The 26976-nt window shown below is 35.8% G+C and overlaps 2 protein-coding genes across 3 annotated transcripts in view; one reads left to right on the top strand and one right to left on the bottom strand.

Moving 5' to 3' along the window:
• Window positions 1–407: 407 nt before the first annotated feature.
• Window positions 408–17576, bottom strand: LOC145686580 (secretion-regulating guanine nucleotide exchange factor-like). Of its 2 annotated transcripts, none has more exons than XM_081760024.1 (7): window positions 17438–17576; window positions 13263–13352; window positions 11412–11780; window positions 9350–9539; window positions 3917–4147; window positions 1901–2056; window positions 408–674 (listed from the first exon to the last, which is right to left on the bottom strand). In XM_081760024.1, exons 2-7 carry the CDS (start codon window positions 13278–13280, stop codon window positions 514–516), a joined length of 1125 nt encoding a protein of 374 aa, XP_081616150.1. In that variant the 5' UTR covers window positions 13281–13352; window positions 17438–17576; the 3' UTR covers window positions 408–513. The 2 variants fall into 2 exon arrangements, with proteins under 2 accessions (XP_081616150.1, XP_081616159.1); XM_081760033.1 differs by lacking the exon at window positions 17438–17576 and adding an exon at window positions 17123–17393.
• Window positions 17563–26976, top strand: part of Cdc23 (cell division cycle protein 23) — a 108900-nt gene continuing 99486 nt past the window's right edge. The window contains exon 1 of the mRNA XM_081760013.1: window positions 17563–17719. Coding sequence (XP_081616139.1) covers window positions 17613–17719 — 107 coding nt within the window. The 5' untranslated portion in view covers window positions 17563–17612. The remainder of the gene's footprint in view (window positions 17720–26976) is intronic.

Raw genomic sequence — 26976 nt, forward strand, 5'->3', positions numbered from 1 at the left:
TACAAACAGGTATGCCCTGGTTGACCTGTTATTTCAGTTAAGACCATGCAAATGAAATTGTAAATTCACTTTGATATGGTTGCTCTGCAGCTTAAAGAAGATAATATGAAATACAAAAAGTAATTGATGCCTCTTGATAGAAAGTAAGGGAGAAGAGTACTTTAAAAAAATAACACAAATAATGTAAATTAATGACTCTTTAACGCAGAGAGGAATACGTGTAAATAATAGTTTCAACGTTAAAAATATCTGAATTTCTCAGTTGTTTCGCATTTTCAGAAGGAATTTCATAATTCCTATTGCAGACGAAAACACAATGGATATTTAATAATGTCCTGCGAGCAGAAGAATTAATAAGAAAATTTTAAAGGATTCTAAAGCCTAAAAACAACAATAACAAAATATAGTTAGCCGAAATTATATAAATTTATTTATGCAAATACATACACATTTAACAAAATATAGTTAGCCGAAATTATAAATTTATTTACACAAATACATACACATTTAAAATCATTTAACAAGTGCAAAACTATGACCATAACCCGTTCCAAATAAAACAACACTGTAGTCTCTTCCCACAACAACATGGGACGGTTCAAAAACATCGCACTCTGTGCCATTTCCGCAATTTCCATGCTCATTCCATCCCCAACTATACAGTTCTCCAGATTCTAAAAAAATAAAGTGAAACAAAAAATGTGTCAATTATACATAATGAAAATACCATTAATATTCCAAAAATTTTCATAAATCATTGAAACACACTCGAAGAAAAAATGTGCCGACCATTCTACTCCCGATTAAGCCTTATCGTTTATGATCGAATTAGAACAGAAGCACGAAATAAATCCGTTGCAGTGAAAGCAAATACTACTTATTAGAAATAACTAAAACAGCACAAATGAACACTCATTATCAAAAAATACAGCATGTGCAACAATTTTTACTTATGTTAAGTACTTCAAATTATATGCCTGTAGCTTGCATGAGTACCTTGGGATTCTGAAACATGTATTTTTGGATAAGATACGTATTAGTTCCTAAGTGAAGTCTGGACCTGACTACGGTAGATCCCATAGTTTTGGAGCTATGGAGCTTTAAGGTTCATTTTTTCATGTTTTTGACAGCCTATAACTCCGAAAGAAAGCATTTGTGCTCCCAGATTGGTCTATAATTTTTGTTTTATCTTGGTGTCAGGAATCACCTCCCATATCTCGGTGTTGTTTTGAAACACCCTGTATAATGCTCGAAAAATACGCTCCAAGTGCATGAAACACTCCTTGCTGTTAGACTGAAGTGGAGATATGGTTCCTTATGTGGTAAATAGTGTTTCGCTGTTAACATCACGAGGTAGTGTTGTGCTTTCATTCATGATGTTTGCCACTGATAGCTGCCTATCGTGGTTACACTAACGCCGTTTTCACAGCAGTATGGGCACACGTAAGAATAACATTTTTTTAATGTATGTGCATTAACTGCTTAAACAAGATGGTTTATGCTTCAAAGTTATGAATTAAAAATGGATTCTTGACACATTTTGAAGACTTTTAATATCCATAAAAACCATGATTTTCTATTAAACAAATTATCGTTTATTAGGTATTCATGCAGCCTTCAATACATGTTGTTGTTCTAACTTTTAATACAAAGGCAGTTTCAGTTAAATAGGTCGTAGCATTCAAACCGTATAGCATGGGGAAAAAATTAGGAAACTTCCATAAGCATGGTCTATATCGGTAACAGGAAATGAAAAGTAACAAATAGAAGGCGTGTACTCTGCTGCTTGAGCTATTTAGGTCCATATACTTAATACATTTTAAGAGTATGTGTGCAGAATCCTGAAGTTATATGTGTCAAGAAAAAAATTATTGCATATAAATATATTTATAATATTTACCCAACAGAGCTAGATTGAACTCAGCACCAACACGAATCTCTTTTACTTTCTCTAAATTTTCAATTAACTCTGGTTTCCACAACTTCTCCCTGTTATGATTGTAACATCCCAATTGGCCATAATCATTTCTTCCCCAATTAAAAACACTTCCATCACCTGCAATAGACAAAAGGTATTTGTAAAAGATATGCATAATATAAATTGATGAAAACGCATTTAGAAAGACACAGTAGGAATTCACGGATCTAGCTCAACGTTGATACACAAGAAGGCAAGGTCGGTGTTAGTGATCACAACATGGTGCCTGGGACATCTCAAGGTACGGAAAATCATACAGTACTTACTAGCACGTGTAACTATTCTTATCGACTACACAAGAAGCTGTTTGGGCAAGTAGACGGTCGTACATATGCTGAACACCTGTCTAGGATATAGTAACCAACGTTCCCTACGCGGCAGGGTTTCGATTCCGAGACACAGTGTGCCAGGTTAGAAAGTGCATACTGAGAAGACTACACTGGGTAGCAGTATGAGGACGCGTGATATCCTGCTAAAAGATAAAATCCCACAAAGTGTCCAGATAAGGTCGAACAAGAGGGTTGACATCACAAATATATAATGAATGAATGAAGACAGTGGTGTATGTAGCTTATTGCTCCCTATACCAGAGTGCCAGCGATTGCGAGCAAGCGCTGCATCTTCTCGTTTACTTGCATGTGTACAAACACGTACACGGCCGTCAGATAATCCATGTGTTCAGGCACTGCAGTAAATTGCAGTGAACACTTTCTTGCCTCCCATCATGTATACAACTGGTGCACCACTATCACATCACGACCCACGTGAGCGACAATTCTGCGAAACGTCCGTTCGGTCTTGCAGTCCCACTACACAGCCGCGTTCAAAGTCACTTAACTGCAGAGTAAGTGTCTGCTGCCGTCATCTTGGCATTGAGGATCTGATTCAGTCTGACGACTTTCGAACTACTAACAGCAAGCCCTTTACAGTACAGATGCTAAGATCAGCCTGTTCCGTACGATAACTGTTGCGTAGAGATCTTCAAACTAAAATCAGCATGTCCTCTATAGACAGACATTCTATAGTGAGAATTTCTTTCGAGCCTGACAATGTATACAGGATGTTATTAAATGTGTTTCCCCCAGTGTATACATCCAGAATGAATCCACCATGTGAATCCAGAGTTGAGTAAATTAAGTTCATAAACAGGACAACAGAAAATCAGTTACGTTTACCTCAAATTTATATAATGAATATGTTTAGCTCAAATCAAGTTCAGCCTCGTTTCACATGGCTAGTTTTACAAGTGCCAATAAAGCAGAATATTTGGACTGAAAATACTGTCAGAAAATTAGCATAAAGATGATCACTACGTTTGGAAATGAAATCTTTGAGTTTTACGTCCCACAGTTATGCCAGTTAGACTAAAGGAGACGGTGATGATGAGAAATGAATGAAATGGTGGAATGAAGAAAGTGGAAGGAAACGGGAGAACCACGAGAAAACCCACGAGCACGATGTTTGTCCACCACAAAGTCCACACGGCGCGAGCTGGGATCGAACCAGGGACCCCAAGCACCGGAGGTGAACGCTCTACCACTGAGCTACCGCGCCCTCTCACTATGTTCGGGTAGGTAACTGAAGAATCCAAAATCCAGCTGAAGAACAGAAATTGCCACGTTTAAATGGCATTTCATCATTCAGAGTTACAGGAAAATTTAAACAACAACAGGGTGAATTCTACCATCCCCGCAACAAATCGAAACACGGTAAAGCCAATATGACGGTAAAGTTTTAACAGGAAATTTGTTAACATATTCATAAGAGAAGTCAGTTTATATCCTCTAAGTAAGAAATTTCGCATATATATAAATATCTTACGTTTTTTCTACATTCAACATCAGCTGGAAACTTGATGCTCACAAAGAAGTTAATTAGAAAACCGAAATTAATCTCCTTTACTAACTCTTAATAATAATATAAAAATTCTCTTCTCACCCCTGAGAATAACATTATGAGTCCAGCCAGCATGAAGAGATGAAATTTCGGATATTCCAAGATCTTCTTTAGATAGTTTCTGTGGTTTATAAGCAACTGGTGTAACAGCAGGGTCCAAGGCAAGTTGTCCATGTTTGTTATCTCCCCATACATAGAGGTCCTGTGATTCACTCAAAGCCAATGTATGATGTTGGCCACATACTACAGTTTTGATTTTTGGCAATCCTGATACTAAGAAGATATAAACCAAGTAAATAAAGGAATTTGAAATAAAGATTATATGAGAAAAGACAATTCTATGAAAATAAAACATTCAACACAACGACTCCTACAAAGTTTTCATGAATATTATTCTTTTACTTTTACTGATCATATTTTCGATTAAGAAATTCAAAATTTAAATAATAAATAGTTAAAATCCAAGTTCACCTGAGATGAGTATCAGAAAACCATACAAATTGCTGAAGTTGGGTGGATAATACCCGAAGTAGATCTCAGGGTTGTACTTAGAAACTACACCTATATCTTTCTATTCAGTAGTAGGCTTTGTTATTTGTTTAGATTAATGTATGCTTACTTTGTTTTATATGGTGGAGTTACGATAATGGGCATTTTTGTGGATCAATCATCAAAAGAAATCTAAAATGCTTTTAAGTTCTGTCTTCTTGATTAACTTTTATATCGGTCCTTCCATCAGAACTGTCGTCGGCTATCTAGTGTTAAGAAAGGACGTAAACAGAAAACGTATTGACTTGAACAGATTTTTCTTTCTTTGCAGATGCAATTTAGAAGCATACATTTGATTGAATAGACCTAAAACAATATTAATCTCTACCGAATCCAGTCTAATTTTGGAAAAACAATTAAAAAAACAAGAGTGCAGCCAAGCCGTCAATGAAAAAATTCCCATGATATGTATGAAAATTTTTAAAGGAAATTTTAACTTACGTGCCTATTCTTATATAATGTACCTTTGTTATTTTTTTTTTCTTCACTGAAAAGAAGACAAACAAACTTAGAGACCCGATTTGATTCTTAGCGAAAGCTCATGTGGTTCGGATCCCATGTTAAGCTGCAGGTCCACATCTCATCAAATCGCCTCGTTGCTAAAAGGGACGCCAAACTGTAAATCAAATCAAATTAAAGCAGACGTTAATTTGGATCAACGTATATTGAATAGAAATTGATGCATATTCAATAATAACCTATTCTTGAAAAAATTCCATCAGTAATTTTTATGTATAATTCTACGAACATAATTTAGTTAAACCCTTTCAATTTTTACATTGTTTTTCCACCCAAAATTACGTTGGATTAGTCATTCTTTAGTTTCTATTTAATTAAGATATATACGTTTATGTTACACCTGCAACAAAAGAAAAACTCTCTTTATTCACCAATTCCTTTTGTTCTTTTCTTAATCCCAAACATCTGAAAATATGTAAGCCTCAACATGACGAAACCTGTAATACACTATTAACTTTTCATTAATAATGAATTTCATATGCCTATTTAATACTAATAACAAGAGTTATTTTCACCCAGAAAGGATAATTTGTCGCGGCCATAGGACTAGTATACTGTGAAAAATCACCGAACTCTCTAGATACTTCAGAGTTCATATTGTCATGGAGTATAACCAGCTCATCCACATAATTCTAGCTGAAACAATACAATCACCTCACCGATTTAGAGTGGGTACAGTATTCTAGTAGCAGAGGTTTTCCAAGTAATCATCAGATCGGTGATCATTAGTGATCTGGAAAGTGCGGTTCATCAATTCATATTACAGATACTGTTTTAGTTCAATTTCTGTTCCGTATACTAGTGGATCTCAACCTTTTTTTGACTGACGACATACTTTACTGAATACCCATGACATCATGACAGACTTGTTTGATTTTTTATTATAATAAAATAAATTACACTACAAAGTAGTGATTCTGTGTAGTACTGAGCATTGTTTCTGCTGCTGGAGGCGCTGACTGGTAGATTCTGTTTTAAAACTGGTTTCAACTAATTATTAAATGCCTTACGATTTTTAAAACCTAAAATTTCGCCAGGCACTCTATGGAACTGAGCGCCACACCGGTTGGGAACCATTGCCTTACATCACCAAAGTCCTTACACGTGGCTACCGGTCAATGCGAAACGTTTTAGGCAAACACCTGCATGTAGGTGACCATCTAGTATTCCTGTTACGTTACGAATAGGAAAGGTACAACTTTTCTGCAACTCTTCCTGGAGTTCTTCGATCTCTGAATTCGTTTCACAGGATTTCCAGGACGCGGTAACTCTCTGCATTAATTTAAATAATCTTTTTTTTTAAAATAAATAACAGAGGTATCTTTCGAATGTCAACAAAGCTTGTTTCAATTATAATCCCCTTTTCAAATGGGATAGTCAATTGTTCATGCTGCGAACATACTGAGTATACTTCTATTTAATGTTCTGCTACATGACCGAGAAAACTAACTGTCTGTTACAGACGTACAGCAATGTACTTGCCTCATAGTATCTTAGTTACTGCTCATATACTGTACTTACATAGTATAAAATGATACAAGGTAATATGTCATTGAATGAAACACATAAAGCAATAGACCAGTACTGGAATATAAAGTGGTATCTGAATTTTACTGCTTTTTATTGATTACATTATTTGCATATAAACACTAAGAAATAATTACGTTATTTAATCACAAGTTTTAATTGCACTGGAGCGTCCATTTCAATTGTACCAGAGAAAAAAATAATTGGTTGCTTGGCCCTTGCAAAATCAAATTATTTTTTGTTTATAGATTCCTGCATGATTACAGTCTCCAAAAAAATCATAATTTAAAATTTTTAAATCATTTTCCCCAAGTCCGATGGCAGCCATTTTTGTTTAGCAACACGTGCTGATTCTTGCATTTGTAGGAGTTTGTTTTAGCTTATAATGCTTAGACTTGGTGAACCATAGTTTGATGAAATAAATATATATATGTTCAGGAAAGAACAGCCTATTTTGTGTACAGTACATATTTAAAGAAATTTGTGTGCAAAATAGTCCATATCCATCTAAATAGTTGACATCGAAATTAATCAATTTGCAGTGTTCGAAGGCGTATCAACCCAATAAGGAATGTAATCTCAGGCTTAATTATTTGAGGGTGTGTAGCTACCTAAATGTAATATACGAGAAACAAACAAACAATCAAACAAACAAACAAACAAAAAACACTGAGAGTGCGTCCCTTATAACCTAAAATGTTTCAAAAACGGAAATCTATATATTAAAATGCTAGAAAAGCTTATATGTTTGTGGCCAATCCTTTCGGCAATGAGATCTCGAAAAGCACAAGTGCTAGAAACGTGCTGTTTCCGCTGGTCTATTCCACATTTTGTGTAGATTTGCCAGTTCTCATTCAAATTTTCAAAAAAAAAAAAAAAGTCTATTTTTCTCTTCTACATTTTAGGCATCACTTTGGCCCTATTAACCCTTGTGAAAGGCAAGCAGTAGAGGAACTACGTATAGCGGATTGATGGACACTTCAAGCGCTTTGCTTTAATCTGAATGAGTAAACCTATTGCAAGCTGGCAACTTCGAATTTTTGCGGACCCGCAATGAGGCGTACTTAGATATGGAATTATAAGAAAAAAATATTTGCATTTGGTATCATCCATTACTTATCCAAGTTTGCTACAAACTCTCTTCAACATTATATATATTAAAATACTACATTTATATGTTTGTCTATAGCAATTCACTCCCTTTGAGAGTCTTCCTGTCCTTTACTTGTGTTCGTAAATGAACTTCCACAGATATAGTAAAAAGTGGGAAGGAGATTCACGATCATACTAGAACTGTGCGCTATGCAAATAGCGCAGGTTCAGCTTTTTTTTTTTTTTAATCATCATCATCATCAAAATTTGGACAACTTACACTTTCTTTTGGGACGAAGTTTAAAACCCTGAAATTTTCACAGATAAATACACTATCGCGTATTTTACTGATGTGCAAATATAAGACTTGTAATCAATCCGTTAAAAAACTGACGATTAAATTAAATTTTAAATTTATTTGCTAATTAATTTGTAATTGCCAATCGTTAAAAAATTATTAACGATTAAAAAATTAATAATTACTGTTTTTCAAAACGTGTTTGAAATGGATATTCGATACTTATCTTTTGTGGTGAATTTCAAACGCTTCATGGGGAATTTCACAGTAGTAATATGTAGGTTTTCCAAAGTAGACATTTTGTCCTCAATTTGCCTCGTAAGTCTGTTTCAATGTACCCTTTCTTCATAAAAGGGTATAAACCACTTGCTTTTAATAGTTCGTTTGACGCGCCAAAGATGCTTCTCGAACAAGGAAGGTTTATGTTGGCTATTATAACCTGTTATTGGTGAATAGGTTGTTCGAGATTTACTCTCTCCCTAATTTTTGTCTGTTTCTTGGCAGTGAAGCAATCATGTTTTTTTTAAAAATTTTGTTTACAATCTCAAACGACCACCAAAGAATAGAACGGCGGTCGGGAACGTAAAGTGTGCTTTGTAAATTGTAAAGGAAGCAACTCTCAGTGTTTATTTTTTGTTTCTCTTATAGTACATTTAGGTAACTACCCCCCCCCCCCCCAAACAAATAAGCCTGAGATAACATTCCTTCTTGGGTTGATATGGCTTCGAACATGCAAATTTGTCAATTTCGATGTCAACTGCTTAGGTGGATTTGCATATAAATTTTATTAAATATGTACTGGAGACAAGATACTCTATTCTTTTCTGAATAAAATAATTTTTGATTCATCAACTTAACCAGGTCTGAGTAATACAAGTTAACGCTACCATCGGACTTGGGAAAATTATTTAAAAAATTTAAATTATGATCTTTTTTGGAGACTCTCTAATCATTAAGAATTCAAAAAAAAAAAAAAAAAAAAAAAAAAATATAAATAAATAAAAATCACTTGATTATAAAATGGTTAAGTAACCCTCACTGTCTCACTCCATATGGAATGACATTATTTACATTGATTTTCTTTCTAGCTAAAGCAGACATTAAATCTTCAGAAACCCAGATTAGTCAAACGATGCTATAGTCAAACATTTGTCTATTAAAGAAGATTAAAAAAAAAGTAATCAGATAGGTATTATTTTAAGACTCATCTATTAGGTTAAGCATGCTAATATTCAGTTAGGGATCGAACCTGGGACATTCTAATTATGATGCGAGCATTCTGCCTTCTATGCTACTCAGTTACAACTTTTGTACACAATTTTGTTTAGTTTTCTCAAGAAGAAACTGAATAAACATAGAAACATTTGCTTAAAAATGACCATTTGAACAAGACTAAAAGTTCATTTGATATCTTAGTTACGGTCACTCACCACGTGCAACTGGATGTTGAGTACTTACTAGAAGATTCACGCTTTAATATATATATTAACCTTTCGTAGGTTCATCAACTTCTTTCCTTGGAAGATCTTTCTCATCTACTAGCCCTAATTGTCCCTTCTTCCCATTGCCGCACACAAATACTTCACCAGACTTCGTTAATAGAACTGAATGACGCAGTCCTGCAGATATTTGTTGTACTTCGGGTACATTCAGTTCCAAAGGTACATTACTACTTGCTACCTGAAAAGATATTCCATATTTATTGCGATGATCTCGATTTTTATATCAGGAAACAGAGAAGAAAAATATAGTACATACAATAAATTAATACAAACTAAAAGAAAGAAAGAAAGAGAGAGAGAGAGAGAGAGAGAGAGAGAGAAAACAGAAAAATGTTGTAGGGAGACCCGGGTTCGATTCCCGGCGGGAGCTCATGTGGTTCGGATTCCACGTTAAGCTGTAGGTCCTGTTTCATATAGCCTCGCTGCTGAAAAGACGTTAAACTCAAAAATCAAATCAAATCAAGAAAAATGTTGTAGAAACATCCTGCCAATTGAAAAAAAAAGTATCTCTGTAGAGTTTTGTATCAAAATATGAACTGTTTCTTCTGTTCTCTATGTATATATATGCAAGTATTGCGAATAGTGTGAAAACGTGTATTCAAAAACACAAGATGCAGTTCGCTTTGCTTTTCGTAACTTTGGACATAAACCTATCAGCATTTGTTTCCAATGGATTATTTCTGGTGTTAACAATCTGCAAAAGGAAAGTAAACTAACTCATTAAATAACAGTTCTGATGCAGTAATCAGCGCTTACGAAACCATAATGATACTGTGTTACGAAGTACATATATCGTAACTAACTAACTCAATGGCCTATGGAACTTGGAGATGCAGTGCCGCGTTCATCAAAGCTCTCCATTAACTTTTATCCTTAGCCAACTGGATGCAGTTTCTACTTTGTATTCCTATTTCTGCGAGATCCACCTTAATATTGTCCTCTCATCTGCGCCTAGGTCTTCCTAATGGTCGTTTTCCGATTGGGTTTCCAGTTAAAAACTTTGAAAATGTTCCTACTTTTTTTTTTCCATTCTGGCTACATGAATTGCCCACCTGAGCCTCCTAGACTTGATGAGCCTAATAATGTTTGGTACAAGGCACCAACTATGAAGTTCCTCGTTATCCTATCTTCACTAATAAACTACAACTAGTAAAGAGCTCGCAGACCAATGGCGTATGTTCAACTTGGTCATATGTAGTCAGTGCATCGCTGGAAGAAGATAACTGGAAGAAGCAATAAAGTAGCATAAGAGTGTTGTGAGATTGAAAAAAGAGACAGAGAGAGAGAGAGAAATAAGCTTTACAAAAGCATGATAATCTTGAGAATCTCGTTGTCTATGGTTTGGGAACGTACCAGACGAGATGCGACCTGGAAGAATTCATCGATGTTCTTAAACTTGTTGAATCATCATTACATTTCCACTCATTTACCATACTGCCGCCGAAAATACCTCACTTATTTTTATTCTCGTTTCACTAGACTTTGTTCCCATGTTCACTTGCTCTCACTAACGTTTTCATATAACTGTAGTCATCACAACCAGTAAATTACAAAAGGAAACTAACACACTTTTTTTTTTTTTTTTTTTTTTTAACTTCGAAACGCAACGTTCAGAAAGCATGCTCAAGGCCATCATGTGGAAATCTATCAGAGGTTTTCATAGGAACCAAATATTTCTTTATTGGGTAATTTTATTAACATTCTAAAATCTGAACAAATGGGAGATGTGATTAACTGGAAAGGAGTTGGGGTTATAAGGGTTATTATGTGTCCGATGAAGATCATATTATAATTCATAAACTGTAACAGTTTAATAATACATTTTTTTCCTGTACAACTTCGTTCATAGTTTTATGTAATTAAATAAGAATTAACACAAAACTTTAATATGAAGTTTCAAAGTACAATTTGGTCCAAAGTTGACACAATATCTTTTACAGTAAGAACTCTACAATTGATCTCACTGTAAATACTATCGAATTATAGGAAATCTCACTAATATTACTATTATATATATATATGGAGTGTCTGTTAATAATAACCGTCTTACCTTTCTTCTCGGAATTCCCAGCTGCCCAAAGGAATTAGATCCCCAAACTAGAACTTTACTATCACTCGTAATAGCTAATGTTGAATCCCATCCACATGTTATTGTCTTTATATGAAAGCTACTTAATGATTCAATACGCTTCAATGTCATCGTGCTAGCATCAGCAGGAAGACCTAGTTGGCCCTTGTTATTCCAGCCACAACCGAACACTTGGCCATCTTGATCTACGATGAATGAGTGACCACCACCTCCCTCTATGGAACATACACGATTTAGGTCCAATGGAAGATCATCTTGTGGTATTTCCATTGGCATAATACACTGCTCTGTTGCCACGCCGTGGCCCAGTTGACTATACGTGTTCGCACCCTGTGGAAATGTCAAAGCCTAAGTTAAAAAGATAGTTTAGACTTATTAAGTAACGATCTACATTATGAGAAAAGAGGAATTGAACCAAATTTAACTATTTTTATATTTTTTAAGTGATCTTCAAGTACCTAAACGTATAATACAACGATTTAGTTACTCAAAACTAAACCTAAACGACAGAACGGTAAGGACTTGAATCCCGATTATCTACTTGTCAAGCGGTTGATCTGACCAATTGAGCTACCAGCAATGTGCCAGTTGACATTGTTGGATTCCTTCTAGGAGCAAAGTCTAGTGTGTAGGATTTGGAGACCCAGAAAAAATAGCCATTTCGCTGGTAGCACAATTAGTAAGAGCAACCCCAGTTCACTTTCAGACTGAAGTTCAAGTCCCTGTCAGTCCCTGTAATATTGATGTGATTACAAAATAAAGCCAGTAATTGCTAATTTTTTATTAGGTTTAGCAACTGACTATTTAAAATTAATCCACTATAACTTTGAAACATATGAAGATTCTGACTGGCTAAACGGCGCATTGGGTATTATGTGGCTGAAGCATCAGCTTACAATCGTCATAGAGATTAGACTTTGTGAACTTTAACACTAAATTTAATACAACTACAGTAACAAAGACATAATAATAACTTTATATACAGGGAAAATTAACAGGTAATTCGAAAAGTTCTCCTGGTAAGACACTTGTCACATTAGAATCGAATTCTACAAAATAAAATAAAATAAATGGCATAAAGATATTTCGTACAGCACATGTTCGTATTACTCCCTAGGACTAAGTAGGAAAATTATACGGAGTGAAGTTTCAAGTACCAAAGATCACAGAGTTAGTTATTTTTCCTAATTTGTATACAATGTTTGCTTCTTCGAATGTGGTACAGATCGAAACAATGAAAGTGTTACAAAAAGTTTAAGTCCAAATTAATAACAATCTCTTGCGCCGTGTGTTTATGCATTCAGAAACACACGTCTCGAGCGACTATTTGCTCCTGGTTTTCAGCCCAATTCCAAAAATTACTTCGGTGAGTGCACCAGCATAAGCATAAGCACACGGCGGAAGAGTTTGTTAGTAATTTGGACTTAAACTTTTTGTAACACTTTCATTGCTTCGATCTATACATATTGGGTAATTTTGTATTTTTACATCATTTTACGTATACTTTACAGAAATTCTTTCAATTGATTTTGCATGTGAGTTATTAATTGATATTATACACTCGGTTGGAATGTTTCGAACTATGTTTACTAGAACATCTCAGATTAAGTCATTGGAACGGGAGGACATTTGAGCAGTACTATGAATTCATGGATAAACGACTCTTTGCTATTTTATCTCTACTGAAGAAGAGAGACACAAGTTCTCGAAAGCACGATTTCTAGCACAGAAAATGTAGAGATAACACACAAAATTACATAATTATTTTGCTGAAAATTACGAAACGTATATAAGTGCAGAAATAAACATTACCCATGATAGGAGCTGCATGATGAGAAGTCACATTAACTCGCCTTACGTGCCAAAGATCAGAACTACCAATCTAAATTATGTCCATCCACCCTGCAAATAAACAAGAAAATGCTATGTATATCCAGTGAAACCTCTCTATAGCGGACAGCCGTGGGGAATTAAAAATTGTGCGCTATAGAGAGGTGTCCGCCTTAGAGAGGCTTCAATATCTTCTTACGTAAATTAGTACAAGCTGCTATACAATTAAAAAATATATATATATTTTTGCATGAATCATGTATATACGAATATTGCCAAAACGTTACTGTACCTACATTATCTTGCGCCATCCGATACTCTATATTCGAGGCACAACATGGAAATAAGATGTTATAATTCTCTGCTATATACTTTACACTTATCGCTACTTACTACGTTTTCGGTGTATTGCTTTAATTTGTGAGTTAATTGCAGTCCAGTAATGACTTTTTTGAGACAATACGTAACTTGTCTTCTGCTTGGTTAGAGATTCCAACGGGACAGCAGAATGACTTGTCATCCCAAACGACGGGCAACTGTCAATCACTTTTGTGTCAAAAACAGTTTGGGTGAGAGTGGAATGCAAGCAAGAGACATGAGGGTGTTGCTAAACGGAGACCTTTCCTCTGGGTTGCAAAGCAGACAGTTGAGGAGGAAAAATGTTGTCACACCTTCATGTGCTTCCTTGCTGACACACTATGAATTACAAAAAAAGTATTTTTACTGTACTTTTCAACATGTTTCTAGAGAAAGCGTCCGTAATACGGAGGTAAAAATACTTATAAAAGACGGGAAAGACTGTCCGTGTCCGTACTAGAGAGTGTCCGCTTTAGAGAGGTTTGCCAATAAGCTTTTTCCTATTATAGTGTTTGGGGATTATAAAATATGTCCATTATGGGAGGTGTCCGTTAGTAGAGGTTTCACTGTATTTAGTGCTGCTTATATTCTGTGAGCAGACCTAACAAAATCACAAATAGGATGCTAATGAAATATAGACTATTTATACTGTTACACTGTACTTTCTATTAGACACCTTACAGAATTTTATAAATACCATGTCTTAAAAAAAAAAAAAAACTTATGGAACTCAAAATATTTAAATACATATTTCATTAAATTTAATATCAGATGATACTTCTATTATGGATAAATTTCTAATACGGTATGTTTTCTTTGTGTTGAAGAAGTTACTGGAAACATTTTGCTTACAGCATAAAAATATCTCACAGTTGAAGCTCCTTTCTCTTTTCAGCAAATGCACAAATTATATCTCTAATTTCCAACAAGAAATCTATAACCTTTCTTGTTTATGAACGAATAGTTTTTGACACCACTCCTTTCTGTTTAGCAAGAAGACTAAAATACATTGACAACGAAAAAATTTGAAAAATGCATGATTAAATATCGATTCGAACACTGTTCTTCGGTTTACCGTGTTAATACGCTAACCACTCTGCTACCAAGTATGCTTCCTGAACAGCCGTACATTCTATCATTCCTGAAGTAGCTGCTTAGTTATTTAGACCATATGAACTGTACCGCAACTTTTGTTGTGCTTAAACAATCCAGGGTCTACCATTTTTACTGGGGAATAATGATCAATGTAAAAATGCCTCTAACAATAAGTACCGATGATGACGACAATAAGTCATCATGAGTGTATCGGATTACAATCATGATTAGTAACAATGCCTTCAAAAATCTTAATTCTAAGAGCGATTTTCTTGCTGTACAAGTACGTTGCATAAAATATGTTCAATGCCCTACGAGTGGATTCATGTAGGATCAAGCTTATGCGGCAGTGCCGCAGTGGAGTGTGTATTTTCTGCTTGAACCTAAAAAAAAAGGAACAAAGGCGTGAAGGTTAAGTATATCTTCACGACTGCGATCGTTCAGATCAGCTATATTTCATATACGCATTCTATATTTTCAGTTTAAATATAGGTCATTTTCTAACATAAGTACTTTTCAAATGTGTTAACAAAAGTATGCAGACTATTAATACCGGTACTTTACATTGCACAACACTTGTAATGATAGAATTAGCTGCGCTCCTTGAGTGAAGTTAGATGGTATTTTAATGTCGTATTAATTCTAATTTTGTGTGTGTTTCAAAACGCATCAAAGAAAATAAAATCATTATCCTGATACGAAAACTTTTCTGCAACAAAACTAAGATAAGTACTCAAATCATCCCAAATATGCAACTTGCTATGGTACTTGCAATAAATTTACACTTGTAGCCTTCAGTGTAAGCATACGATATACGTTAGTTTTAAATTATGGGAAAAAAAGAGCGCCGATGCAAACTAATAATATCTCACATATTCTCCTTTCATAGTCCGGCATTCTGCACGAATTACAATGTCAAATATTTACTTTCACTACGTATGCTTACATAAGACGATTTATTTCCTAAACCTAGCGGAGCCAGGCGAGTAGCCTTATGGAGTAGGGTGTGGAGAGAAGGGGTCTAGGTATTATTCGCAAACAATCTATAGGTACGAAGCTATTTGCTAGAACCTATGCACTACACAAGTAACAGTAATCAGATGTTCCTTTGTGTTTGCATGTCCTCCTTCTTTCGACCTTACTTTTCGCAAACTATAAATTTCTCTTATACTCAATTTATTTCTATAATCCATTTTGTGTCTTCCGCAATACCAAACTATATCATACTACCGCTTTATTTTATTAGTGCCACACCACCGTCACGAGCCTCGGTGCTTGCGGTGCAATGAATAATTTTACCCTTAGCGTATCCATCCGCAGGTACCAATTTACAACCTGGAACCACACATTTTTAAAATATACTGAAGGAACGTTGTATGTAACATTATTGTAACAGAACACTGTGTAATAATCAAACTTGTGGAGACCTTACCTCTGAGATGCGTAATAAAACGTAGAAATACATCATCCAAAGTGGAAGTTTTAGGTCGGGTATCGCACATAAGGAAGTCATTACGGAATGAAGTGAAGTGAAGTACGGGGTAAACTTTACAATACACCCTGCAACTGCGCATCGGTAAGTAGGGTTGCTTTAAAAGGGTATAGTAGAGTAGGGTAGGAGTAGGAACGGGTTAGTTTAAGCTTAGGCAAGTTTTCATCCATTTTTATAAAATTAATAGAGTGTAATTTCTCGTTTCTGAGTGAGTATACCAGCTGGAGCGGGAATTGTAAAGTTAACACAGTATGTTATGTGAAGGCAGTGTGTTAACTCACAATACGCAACCTTACAAGTGCACAAAAGTTTCCCATATGTAAGGGATATCCAATTAAGTAAATTAAATGTGGAAAGTAGGGACATACATTCCATAGAAAATACTAAATTTAAAGATACGTTGTTTTTCCTTTCTTTTATTTGCTGTGGTTCACGCACATTGCATACATTGAATGTAGATCTGCACAAGTGTCAATGTGGAACGAATCATGAGGAATGCTTTCCACGTTCCCTTCAATTCCTGAGGCGCACAACATCGAAGAAAGTCTGGTGCCTTCGGCACATAGTACGTCTAACCAGTGGGTAGATATGAATCCTCTTGTAAGGATGGATGAGTTGAGTTTTACGTCCCGTTCAGCAGCGAGGCTATATGAGACGTGGACCTACTGATTAACGTGGAATCCGAACCACATGAGCTCCCGCCGGGAATCGAACCCGGGTCTCCCGCGCCACAGGCGCGTACGCTAACCGCTTAGCCACGGAGGAGCTCTTCCTCTTGTAAGGATATCTAGTACATGTAAATAATGATTTTGTACACAATCGTGAATACAGATCTGAAAGGTTTTACAAGACAATTACTACAGGAATTGTAATTTGGATCAATTATTTTTATATTTACCCATAACGCTTACGTCCTCCTAAAGTGAATCTGCGCCCACGAATGTAACTTCCCATAAGAAACGATTTCTAAAGGTACTAAGAGTCACTTTCATTATGAAAGAAGTAAATATATAATTAGTTATGTATATTTCTAGATTGTTATTTGCCCAAAATTGTCTGAGGTTATTTTATTGTAGAACTTAAAACTTTCAATGTGTACGATCTATTCTTAATTTTAAAACTACTTTTCGTATTTCGAAGCACTACCATTCACGAAAACTGTTAAAACTATTTTTTTCTATATACACCGAAGACAATACACCCAATTTCTTACATAATTATTCCTTGATATAATTCTTCAATTAATAAATATAATAAAGTTTCCAATAAGTGAACTGTACAGATACTTTCTCTACCATATGATTTCAGCATTCTCCATATGTAAACAAAAACAATTGAGAATCACACGTCGAAACATGTGAAAGTGCGTTTATACCTGACAGCTGACCATGGCTGCTGAGGTCTCTTTCAAATTTGATTTAGTGAATGTGAAGAAGGATCTTCTTCTTGCAATTCAAGAATGTGCGGAACGCGGATTAATGCACAGTACGAAATGGTAAGTATTTTAAAATAGTAACATGATTACAGAAAATGTACTTACGTTCAAATGTGTGACCGGCTCGGCATGACACTTTCGCGGGCCTGAATCCGGAACTCAAAAAGTTATTAAAATGTATGAAACGAAACCTATCATTACTACATTCTAATTAATTTATATATGTGCTCAAATGCACACAGATCTATTTGAGGTTTGCACCAGGAGACCTTGTATAAAGTAAATTCAGTTATGGCGCACTACATGGTGCAGATTTAGAATACCCCTATAATAAAACTGAAAAAGATACGAGTTAGAAACACGAAAAGTACTTGAGAATAATTATACTTCTTCCAAGAAGTCGATTTCTATTTAATTATTACTAAGAAAGGAAATAGAGTGCCCTCCCCGCTCGTCTAGTGGCTGGCATTGTGCACGTGGTTCGGGTTTCGATTCCCGGTGGGAGAACATAAGAAAATTGAACGCATTACCAGTACTGTGGTTCGGAATTCATTTTAAACTGTAGGTTCGCGTCTTTTTTGCCTAAGTGCTGATAAGGATAGTAAACTTCAACAAATAAATTATAACTCGACAAGTTTCAAACCAAGATGCGCAGATCGCTGCGGAGCACTTCGTATTCCGCCGTCGGTAATAGTTAAGAACAGCTACTTCTCATCTCTCGTGCACGAGGATACATCTTACTGTTGTACTACCTAAACACCCTAAGTACAAGGGCAAGAACTCAGTCTATTACCTACTTTTTAACATCCTAGATAGTCAATGAATAATTCCTGAAAGTATGGCGTTTCTCGTCCTTCCCTAAATGGGAAGTACGGCTCCTTAACTATAACCCCGAAATCAATATTTCTCTGGACCTTTTCGGGCATAATACAACGATATTTTCTGGAGAACTTTTAACGCAACCTAAATTTGTAACTTGAGACGCCCATACTTAAAATCACTGTGCAATTGAGAGAAAAGCTGTGTAATAGTGAAAAAAACTAAAAGTAACAGAAATAAATATGCTTAGCTTGTCTGAGTGAAAATACGGCATATATTCCAAAGTTGGGCGTCCGCTTTAGTCAAGTTTTTTCGCTGTTATCTTCTTTCCACACTTTCTGCAATTTGTTATTAGGTTCATTGATCCGTGCTCTTCACAAACTTTTAAAAGATTTTGCTCGTTATCAACGTATTGCTTCACAAATGTTAAAACTGCTAGTTCATTGCCCTTGTACATTCGCCATGTTGATAACATAAATGCTCGTTTCTTTCCCACAATGCAAATGTTCGGTTACCTTGCGCCAAGTAGTTCCCTCCGCTCGCCGTATAGTTCCATGTTTATAACCGCTTATATATAACAAATAAACAGGTTTTTCGAGACTCTTATATGTTATCAAGCACACAAACGATCAAATTATCCATATCTTTCCTGTAAATTTTAAAAATTTCGCTGGAAACGGACGCCCAACTTTGGAATTTAACCCGAAAATACTGCTTCTTCCACTGAATTAAAGAACAAGAGCATTGGGAACAACGTGTCTTGGTTTTTTCTTCAAGACAATGTCAGTTTATATTATATGAGAATTTATATAATGACTTCTTTTTTAAAGAGAATTCATAGTTAACTAATTGTAAAGGATAACCTTCATTTCCTTGTTGTCTCTGAATCATGAAAGCTTTTAAACTGCAAAATTAAACATTTAATTGTTGCAAATAAAAAATACACTTTTGCCTTAATTGTTAAGTTTTTGTAATTCGGGCGCATTTGATTATCACATGGGGCCTGGCCTAAATGCTAAAACATATTTCTAACTCGGGTCGGGCCTCATATTATTATTTCACGGACCGGGCCCGTGCAGACTACCTCATGGATACACTATAAGCAGTGATGCTTTCCGACGGGGCGATCCCTTCACGCCTTCTCAAAGGAAAATTTCTCTTTTTGTTATTATTTTTTCATTGGTACGAACTGGCACAGTCAATATACAGCTTTTACACTCGAATGTCGTAGAAAATCCTCAGACCATTCCGCTCCCTGCAGATTGCAACACTGCAAAACATCATCGTCGCGAAGAAGGGAGTGGGGAAATGTAGGATTAGGTGCGCAACAGCTAGGCTGCAGCGTTCTGTTTACAAACTTCTTTACTTATAGAAACTGTTTATTGAGGTGCTATTGTGACAACTATCTACATTGCCTTCTTATTAATATTTAATTTTCCGCTTTAGTACATTAAAATTAACATATTAAACGCAAAGTAAGATTAGGTTATCGCAAGGTTGGGCATTACTGCTATATTGCCGGACCACACGAAAATCGGAAAAGAAGGTAATATTACGTAATCTCTTCCCGGGCAGGTAGCCAGCCCAAGAATGTAGGGGGCTGACGATCCAACTATATTGTAGTTCATTTGCAAGCCTACCGTGAAAATTTTATATGGGCCTGTTTTTCCTCCAAAATACTAGGATGTGAACGTGGCTCACTTGGTAATGAGTATTGTTTGAAATACAGTGTGGACGTATGGCATAAAAAGTAGTGCACAAAACACGAACCAACTGTGCTAGGTGACCACTAAAAACACAAATGCTATCTAACCGAGTCAGGGCAGGAATACAGCAGGAGGACGTGAGTTGTAGGAGGGCGCGTCAGTTGCAGTGGGTATACGATTAAATAAGTGGAAAATCCACGAATACCGTGTTTGTCCACCACAGTCACTTGGCGCGAACTGGAATCGAACCAGGAACCCCACACAGAAGTGAATGCTTAACCACTGAGCCACCGTTCCTCCTTCGAATAAATACGAGCAAAGTTACAAAGAATGGAAACTTCGATTTTTTTCAAAATGTTTTTATTTCGAAAACTGCTTATATAAGTATCATACAACCCCATGGACCGCTTTTAATATTTGCAAAGTTCATAATGCCGTTTAAAGCAATTTTATACCTCAGACTTCCGGGAGTATGATAAAACATTGCTAAAGTTTGAATTACTGCTTAAAATGGTGAAATGAAATTTTAGTTTAATGTCCTACGGTTAATCCCGTCAGGCTAAGGGAGAGGACGATTAATGAAAGTGAATGATTGTAAAAATAATATTTTTTTCTCTATACGTCAAACAAAGGCATACACGCTGGCCACTAGACCAGCCGGGAGGGCTGCTTAAAATTATGTAAGTCCAAGAACTTGTAACAACAACTACCAAAAGGCTATTATTGTAATGTTATAGAGCAAAGGAAAACAACAGTTATCTTTAAAAGTTCCCACAAATACACCACTCTAAGCAGTATACTAATCTTTACCAATGGTTTTCATATCCCCTGAACGGTTTTAGATCTTAAATTGCAGTAAACAGCATTATGTTCTTTATGGCTGTTGAAAGCCATCCACGTGATTGCGCGGGGTACGGTGGCTTAGTAGTAGAGCGTTTATCTCTGGTGCGTGGAGTCCCTGGTTCGATCCCTGGCCAAGTAAGTTTGCGGTGGGTTTCCTTCCACATTATCATTCCACCAATTCTTCCGTAATAATTCATTTGGCTTAATTATTTGCCCCCCTTAGCCTAAAGGGCATAATCGTGGGATGTTAAACTGAAAGATTTCTTTGATTTTCATCTACGTGATTGGATATGATATTTATACAGGGTGGTGCAAAATTCTGTTTACAACGCTGCGGAGAAGAATCTACACATGTATATAAACAAAAAAGTTTGTGATTTTTTGTTAAATTCGGCGTCATTTCCGAGTTATAAGCTGTCGCAAATGGTGACAAAGCGTCGTGTGACACATCATTACAGACAGAGGAAAGATGCAACACCAAGCATTCCCAAACAGTTTAGAGAAAGTATTGCCTAAATGACACAGTTGTATCAGAAGCAGGGTGGTAGCGACGCGGCGTAAGGAATTTCTCAAAGGCATCCATTTTCTGCATATGAGTCTGTCTTCAACAGTACCCTCCTTTGAGAAATACCTTGCGCCGCATCTCTACCGCACTTTCTCCAAACAAAAGTTCTTTGATAAAATTTTCAAGTTGTAGTAACTTCGTTCCTATTCGTTTGAAATACCTCAAATGATGATGATAATGCATGGTTTTAGTATTAAACTACATTTAAAATCATTTTTTAAAAAAAAATATTAACCAAAAGTGTTTACGAGAAATTTCCATTTCTTACACAAAACTGTTTCTGGCCCATTCCATCTCAATTCAGGCAGGTATATGCAAAATTGACTAGGTGACTATCTCTGATTTTTTTGAAAAAAATATATTTGGTAACCCTGTTGGAGATATGAAACCTGCAAAGAGGTTTTTCCCAGATTTTTTTGTCCTCGAATTATGGGCTAATGAAATTCGGACGAAAATCACTATTTTTAATAAAAAAGTGGATGAGCAAAATCTTGAAAGACACGTAATTCAGTAACTACTTGTGATAATTGGATGATTCTTTTTTTATTTAGAAGTGCTCAGATTACATTTGTCGTTCTGATATAAAAAACTCGAATTACCGTCCAACAAGAGCATTTTGTAAACACCGGAAAACTTAGTAAAAAAGTAAAATGCAAGAATTTTGACATTTATGTTCCGTATGAAAGAATGAGAGAATAACCGTATTATTGTGACACAATATAATACTCCTTCTGGGATCCCTATAGATAATTTTGTTTCCCATCTACGATGGCACATGGGAGAGAAAACGTGAGTGAATGCATGATAAAACGTCATTTTCGCCTGAAATTAGGACGGATTTTCTCCAAAAGGCCATTCTTAAAAAATCTGAAAATCTGCCTGAACGATCTTTCATTGTTCCCTATGTGAATCATTCAAAAAGAAATAGAGATATTTGTATATTAACTTTTTCGCAAATTCTTAAAATAGTGTGTTGCACAGGGGTCGGGTATGGAACCACGCTTGGCGTGGTAGTTCTTTTTCTTTTTTAATTTTCATTGTTTGAAGAAGTAAATCGAAACGTGCAATGATGCAATATTCTTATATAAATGTACACTAGAATATATATATGGAATTTAACATGTTACAAAAAGTGGTCGATTTAAACAATTTTGTGGTATGTATAAATAAAATGAAAAATTAATCAATAGCATAGTTAATTATTACATACTGGCTTCTCTCTCTGTACGTCATGTTGAAGCAAAGATGTCTTGTACCAGCATCACTTCTTTGGAAAGGAATTTGTGATAGCGTGCTGAGCAGGGTTTGAAAAAACCCGGGTATTTTTTAAAAAACCCAACCCACCTGGGCCCATGTGGGCATTTTCGGGTTTTATTGGGTTTTTTCAAGTTTAATTGGGTTTTTTCGAAATATTTCAATCTCTTCGGGGTAAAAATGTTAAAATATGATTTACATTTCATGAGTGTCATTGTCACAACTTGCAACAACTTTCTATTCACTGCTCTTTTGAAAAAATTGCCGCCATTTTGAAATTTTATATTGGATCGCCGAAAAAATCTATACAGCAAATTTAGAATGTCTTGTGCTTCTACCCTCAAAATATCAACTTAAAAAGTCCGAAAATTGCACCTTGTAGCATGGATACCCGCTATTATGAAAAATGGACGCCATTTTGAAATTTTATGCCGCCAAAATATATACAGCTAATTTAGTCTCTCGTGCTTCTACTTTGAAAATTTCAACTTGAAAGACCTAAAATTGCGCTTTGTAGCGTGGATATCAGCAGCGGCGCAAATTTGTCTTCAACATCGGGGGGACGGGTAAGACGGTATATGTGATGTACAAAATATTTATGAAGGCGAAAAACAATGCTGAGGAGGATTACCCATGTCGGTCCCGGCGTACTCCACAGGGGACATAATATATGACGACATTATTATTGCTTTATAACTTTAAAATCCGACCGGCAACATAGAAAACTGTTCACAAGGGATGATCCAAATATGATCATTCCCTGTAAACAGTTTTCAATGTTGCCAGTCTGATTTTAAAGTTGTAAAGCAATAATAATATCGTCATATTTTATGTCCCCTGTGTGGGACTCCGGGACAACATGGGTAGGGGAGCAGAGTTGTCTTCAACATTGGGAGGCGCTCAGATTTGAGGATTATTCTGGGAGGTATCAATTTCATCTCACTTTTCTTTGTGATAGTTGGACACAAATCATCACATTTCTTCCTAAAAGACATTTCCAATCGGATTATTGAGGGGGACAGTTCCCAGATTGTAGGGGATATGTCCCCATCATCCCCCCGGGATTTTCGCCAGTGGATATCAGCACTGGCGTCTCTGGCATGTAAAAATTGGGGGGGGGGCATCGAAGAAAGTTATTAAAATGATGCTACCTAGCCCAACCTATTTATTATCTTCGATTCCATTTGTTACCTTTTTGCTTACCTTCACGGATCCCCTAAGGTATATCAAGAACTCTGATATAATCGTTCCACAGCCTGAATAATATATTCCAAATAAATATAATTATTATTATTTATTTGTTTGTTTGTTATTCTGTCGTTAGTAAATAAATTAAATTAGAATGAAATATTGAATATTTTGTACTTCAAAATATTGGGGGGGACGAGACCCCCCGTCCCCTCCGCCAGAAACGCCTATGGATATCAGCTATTTTTTTTTAAAGCGCGCCATTTTGTAATTTTACGTTGGTATGCTGCCAAAATCTAAACAAAAAATTTACAGTGTATCTGGTTTGTATCCTGAAAATTTAAAAGACCGAAAGTTGAACACTGTATGGTAAAGGCAGACAAACTAACAAATGTAGATCGAGTCATCCTAGGAGCCTCAGTGACGTTCGCCAAATATGAATACCAAATAGCTATATTAATTTAAAACAAAGACATAATTCATCAAAATGTCTTAAATATTTTTCAACGTAAAATAAATGGTTTTACTGTTGAAGTTCACTTTCGATGCTTTGTGCATTCAATTACGGGAATTACCCGAGCACTTGTTGCAAGACCGTTCTTTTCCGAAAATTAATTTAAAACAATTAACAAAGATAGGCCTATAATTCATATTTTATAAAGTAAATGTTTCAAAATGTCTAAAATGAAATGAAATATCCTCCAGCGTAAAATAAATAAATTTATTGTTGAAGTATTCACTTTCGTTGCTTTGTGGGTTCAATTGCGGGAATTTCCGGAACACTTCTTTCACGACGGGTTTTCCCTGAAAATGCAGCTTGCTTTACTGTACATCGAAACTTCCATTAATACTGAAGTTTGAATGCAGCACTTGAAATAGTAAGCGTTACGTACTCTTCGGAGCTCCAAGCATTAAGCTTCTTAATTTTGACAAGAATTTTTACGTTATTGCTAGTGTTGATTCTACAGAATGCTTATTTGAAGGCTAGCAACGAATGACTGAACTTAACTGTTGTTGGAAAACCAAATTTTACTGAATACTTTTGTTACCATCAAAGGTAAGAAATAATACTAATAGTTTTACTAATGTATTTACATGTTTACTGTTAATACGGCACCTATATGACCTTAAACCCGTCAACGTATGAGGTTTAACGTCCCTCGGCGGTGCCGAGTCAGGAAACACACTATTCACGGAAAGTATTTTCTAAAATATAAAATCGCCTACTTTACTTCAAATAGGCTAGAAGCATAATCCGCACACAAATTTGTTCTACAATTATCTCAAGCTAAGGTGAGGTTTTTTATTTATTTATTTATTTATTTATTTATTTATTTATTTATTTATTTATTCATTCATTCATTCAGTGCATTTAGAGCTTTATAAAGGTCTTATGTTGAATATTGTTGTCTATCTTAACATGAAAGCATATAATTCGCCCAAAGAAAGTTTAAAATCTGATAAAAATAACTTTCAATGTGATCACCTTAGTTGTACCAATAGTACACTAACAAAAAAGTCAAAAACCCAGGTGGGTTTTAAGATGGTTTTTTTCAGGTGGGTCCAACCCGAAAAAACCCGGTGGGTTTTTTCGGGCTGGGCCCACTTGGGCAAACCCTGGTGCTGAGGCACAAGTAGGAGACGGCGGAGTGAGTTTTAGAAGAACATCTATCAAAATTAACGTTACACTCATCGTTTTCAGCTGGCCATTTAAAGGAAGTTGCAGGTCCATGAGGAATCATAAAAGACACTGTAATATCGCGAAATTCCTGTGAGAGTGAAACTACTTGACCCACCCACCACTGCTTATCATAGACGCAAGCAACAAAATCTCCAATTTGAAGGTCATTCAGAGTATAATATATTCTTTTGGAACTGTTAGCTACTTGTATTTTTTCAAGTACATGTTTCGTGCTTCTTGCCATGAATGTGACCTGCCAAAAATGACTAGACTGAATACCAATCACAGGTTTAATATTGGCCCAATCTTGTGATTTTTGATTTCTGAAGTCTTGAATAGTACGTGCACTTAATAAGAGCCTTGTGCCTTTGATAAGTTCCGAAACGGTGTTGACAAACGATTCTACATCCCTTATAGCTCTTACCGGGTCATTTCGAAGATTAAACGTTGTTGCGTAATGTTTGCAGAGCCCACCTATACCGTCACATGCACTTTTTCCGTGTCCCGTTGCCGAGAAGATCCATCTTCTCTTGATCAAATCGTCTTGGAAATGTTTTTCAAGCTCATACAGCTGGAGCCTGTTTTTAAAATGAGATGCCGCTCCATCTGAAATATAAATTATGACCAATTCATTGTATGAGTCGGTGATTTCATTAACATCTTGATGTATCAGTTTGATTACACAAAGTGCATGAGCACTATCATGTTGCAAGTCATTGCTCACTACCGCATAACTTTTTGTGTTGCCATTGAAGTACACTACACACATAAATATAGATATCTGTGAATTGTGCCAATGATAACTTTGGATTTCATCTGGCAAAACAACAGACCAGTTCTCGGCAAAATCGAAATGCAATACCGAGGATGTTTCAAGAAGTGTAGATCTTTTCATTTCCGCTATGCTTTCTCGCTGGGTTTTTCCAATATAGCTATGAGTTATTCCTTTTGAAATCCAGTACTTTACATGCTTTAAAAATCTATTTAGGTTTCCAGTTTCTTTCACATGATCTCCGCTATCCCATAGTGCATACGTGATTTCTTCAGTATCTTGTATCTCTAAACTTTGTTCCGAAATTGCATTTAGTCCTGGGCAATTCTCACATTCTTGCAACCAACACTTTTCGGTAGGATCTCCACAGAGACACAAAGAGTACAGATCTGCATCTACTATATTTCGTTCAGTAAGATTGCTCAGGGATGTACATATGAGATTTATATTGGTACAATAAATACATGTGCATGCTTGTTTCATCGGCTG

Source organism: Thermobia domestica, chromosome 1 (assembly GCF_964235325.1).
Source record: "Thermobia domestica chromosome 1, izTheDome1.hap1.1, whole genome shotgun sequence".
Classification (NCBI taxonomy): Eukaryota; Metazoa; Arthropoda; class Insecta; order Zygentoma; family Lepismatidae; genus Thermobia; species Thermobia domestica.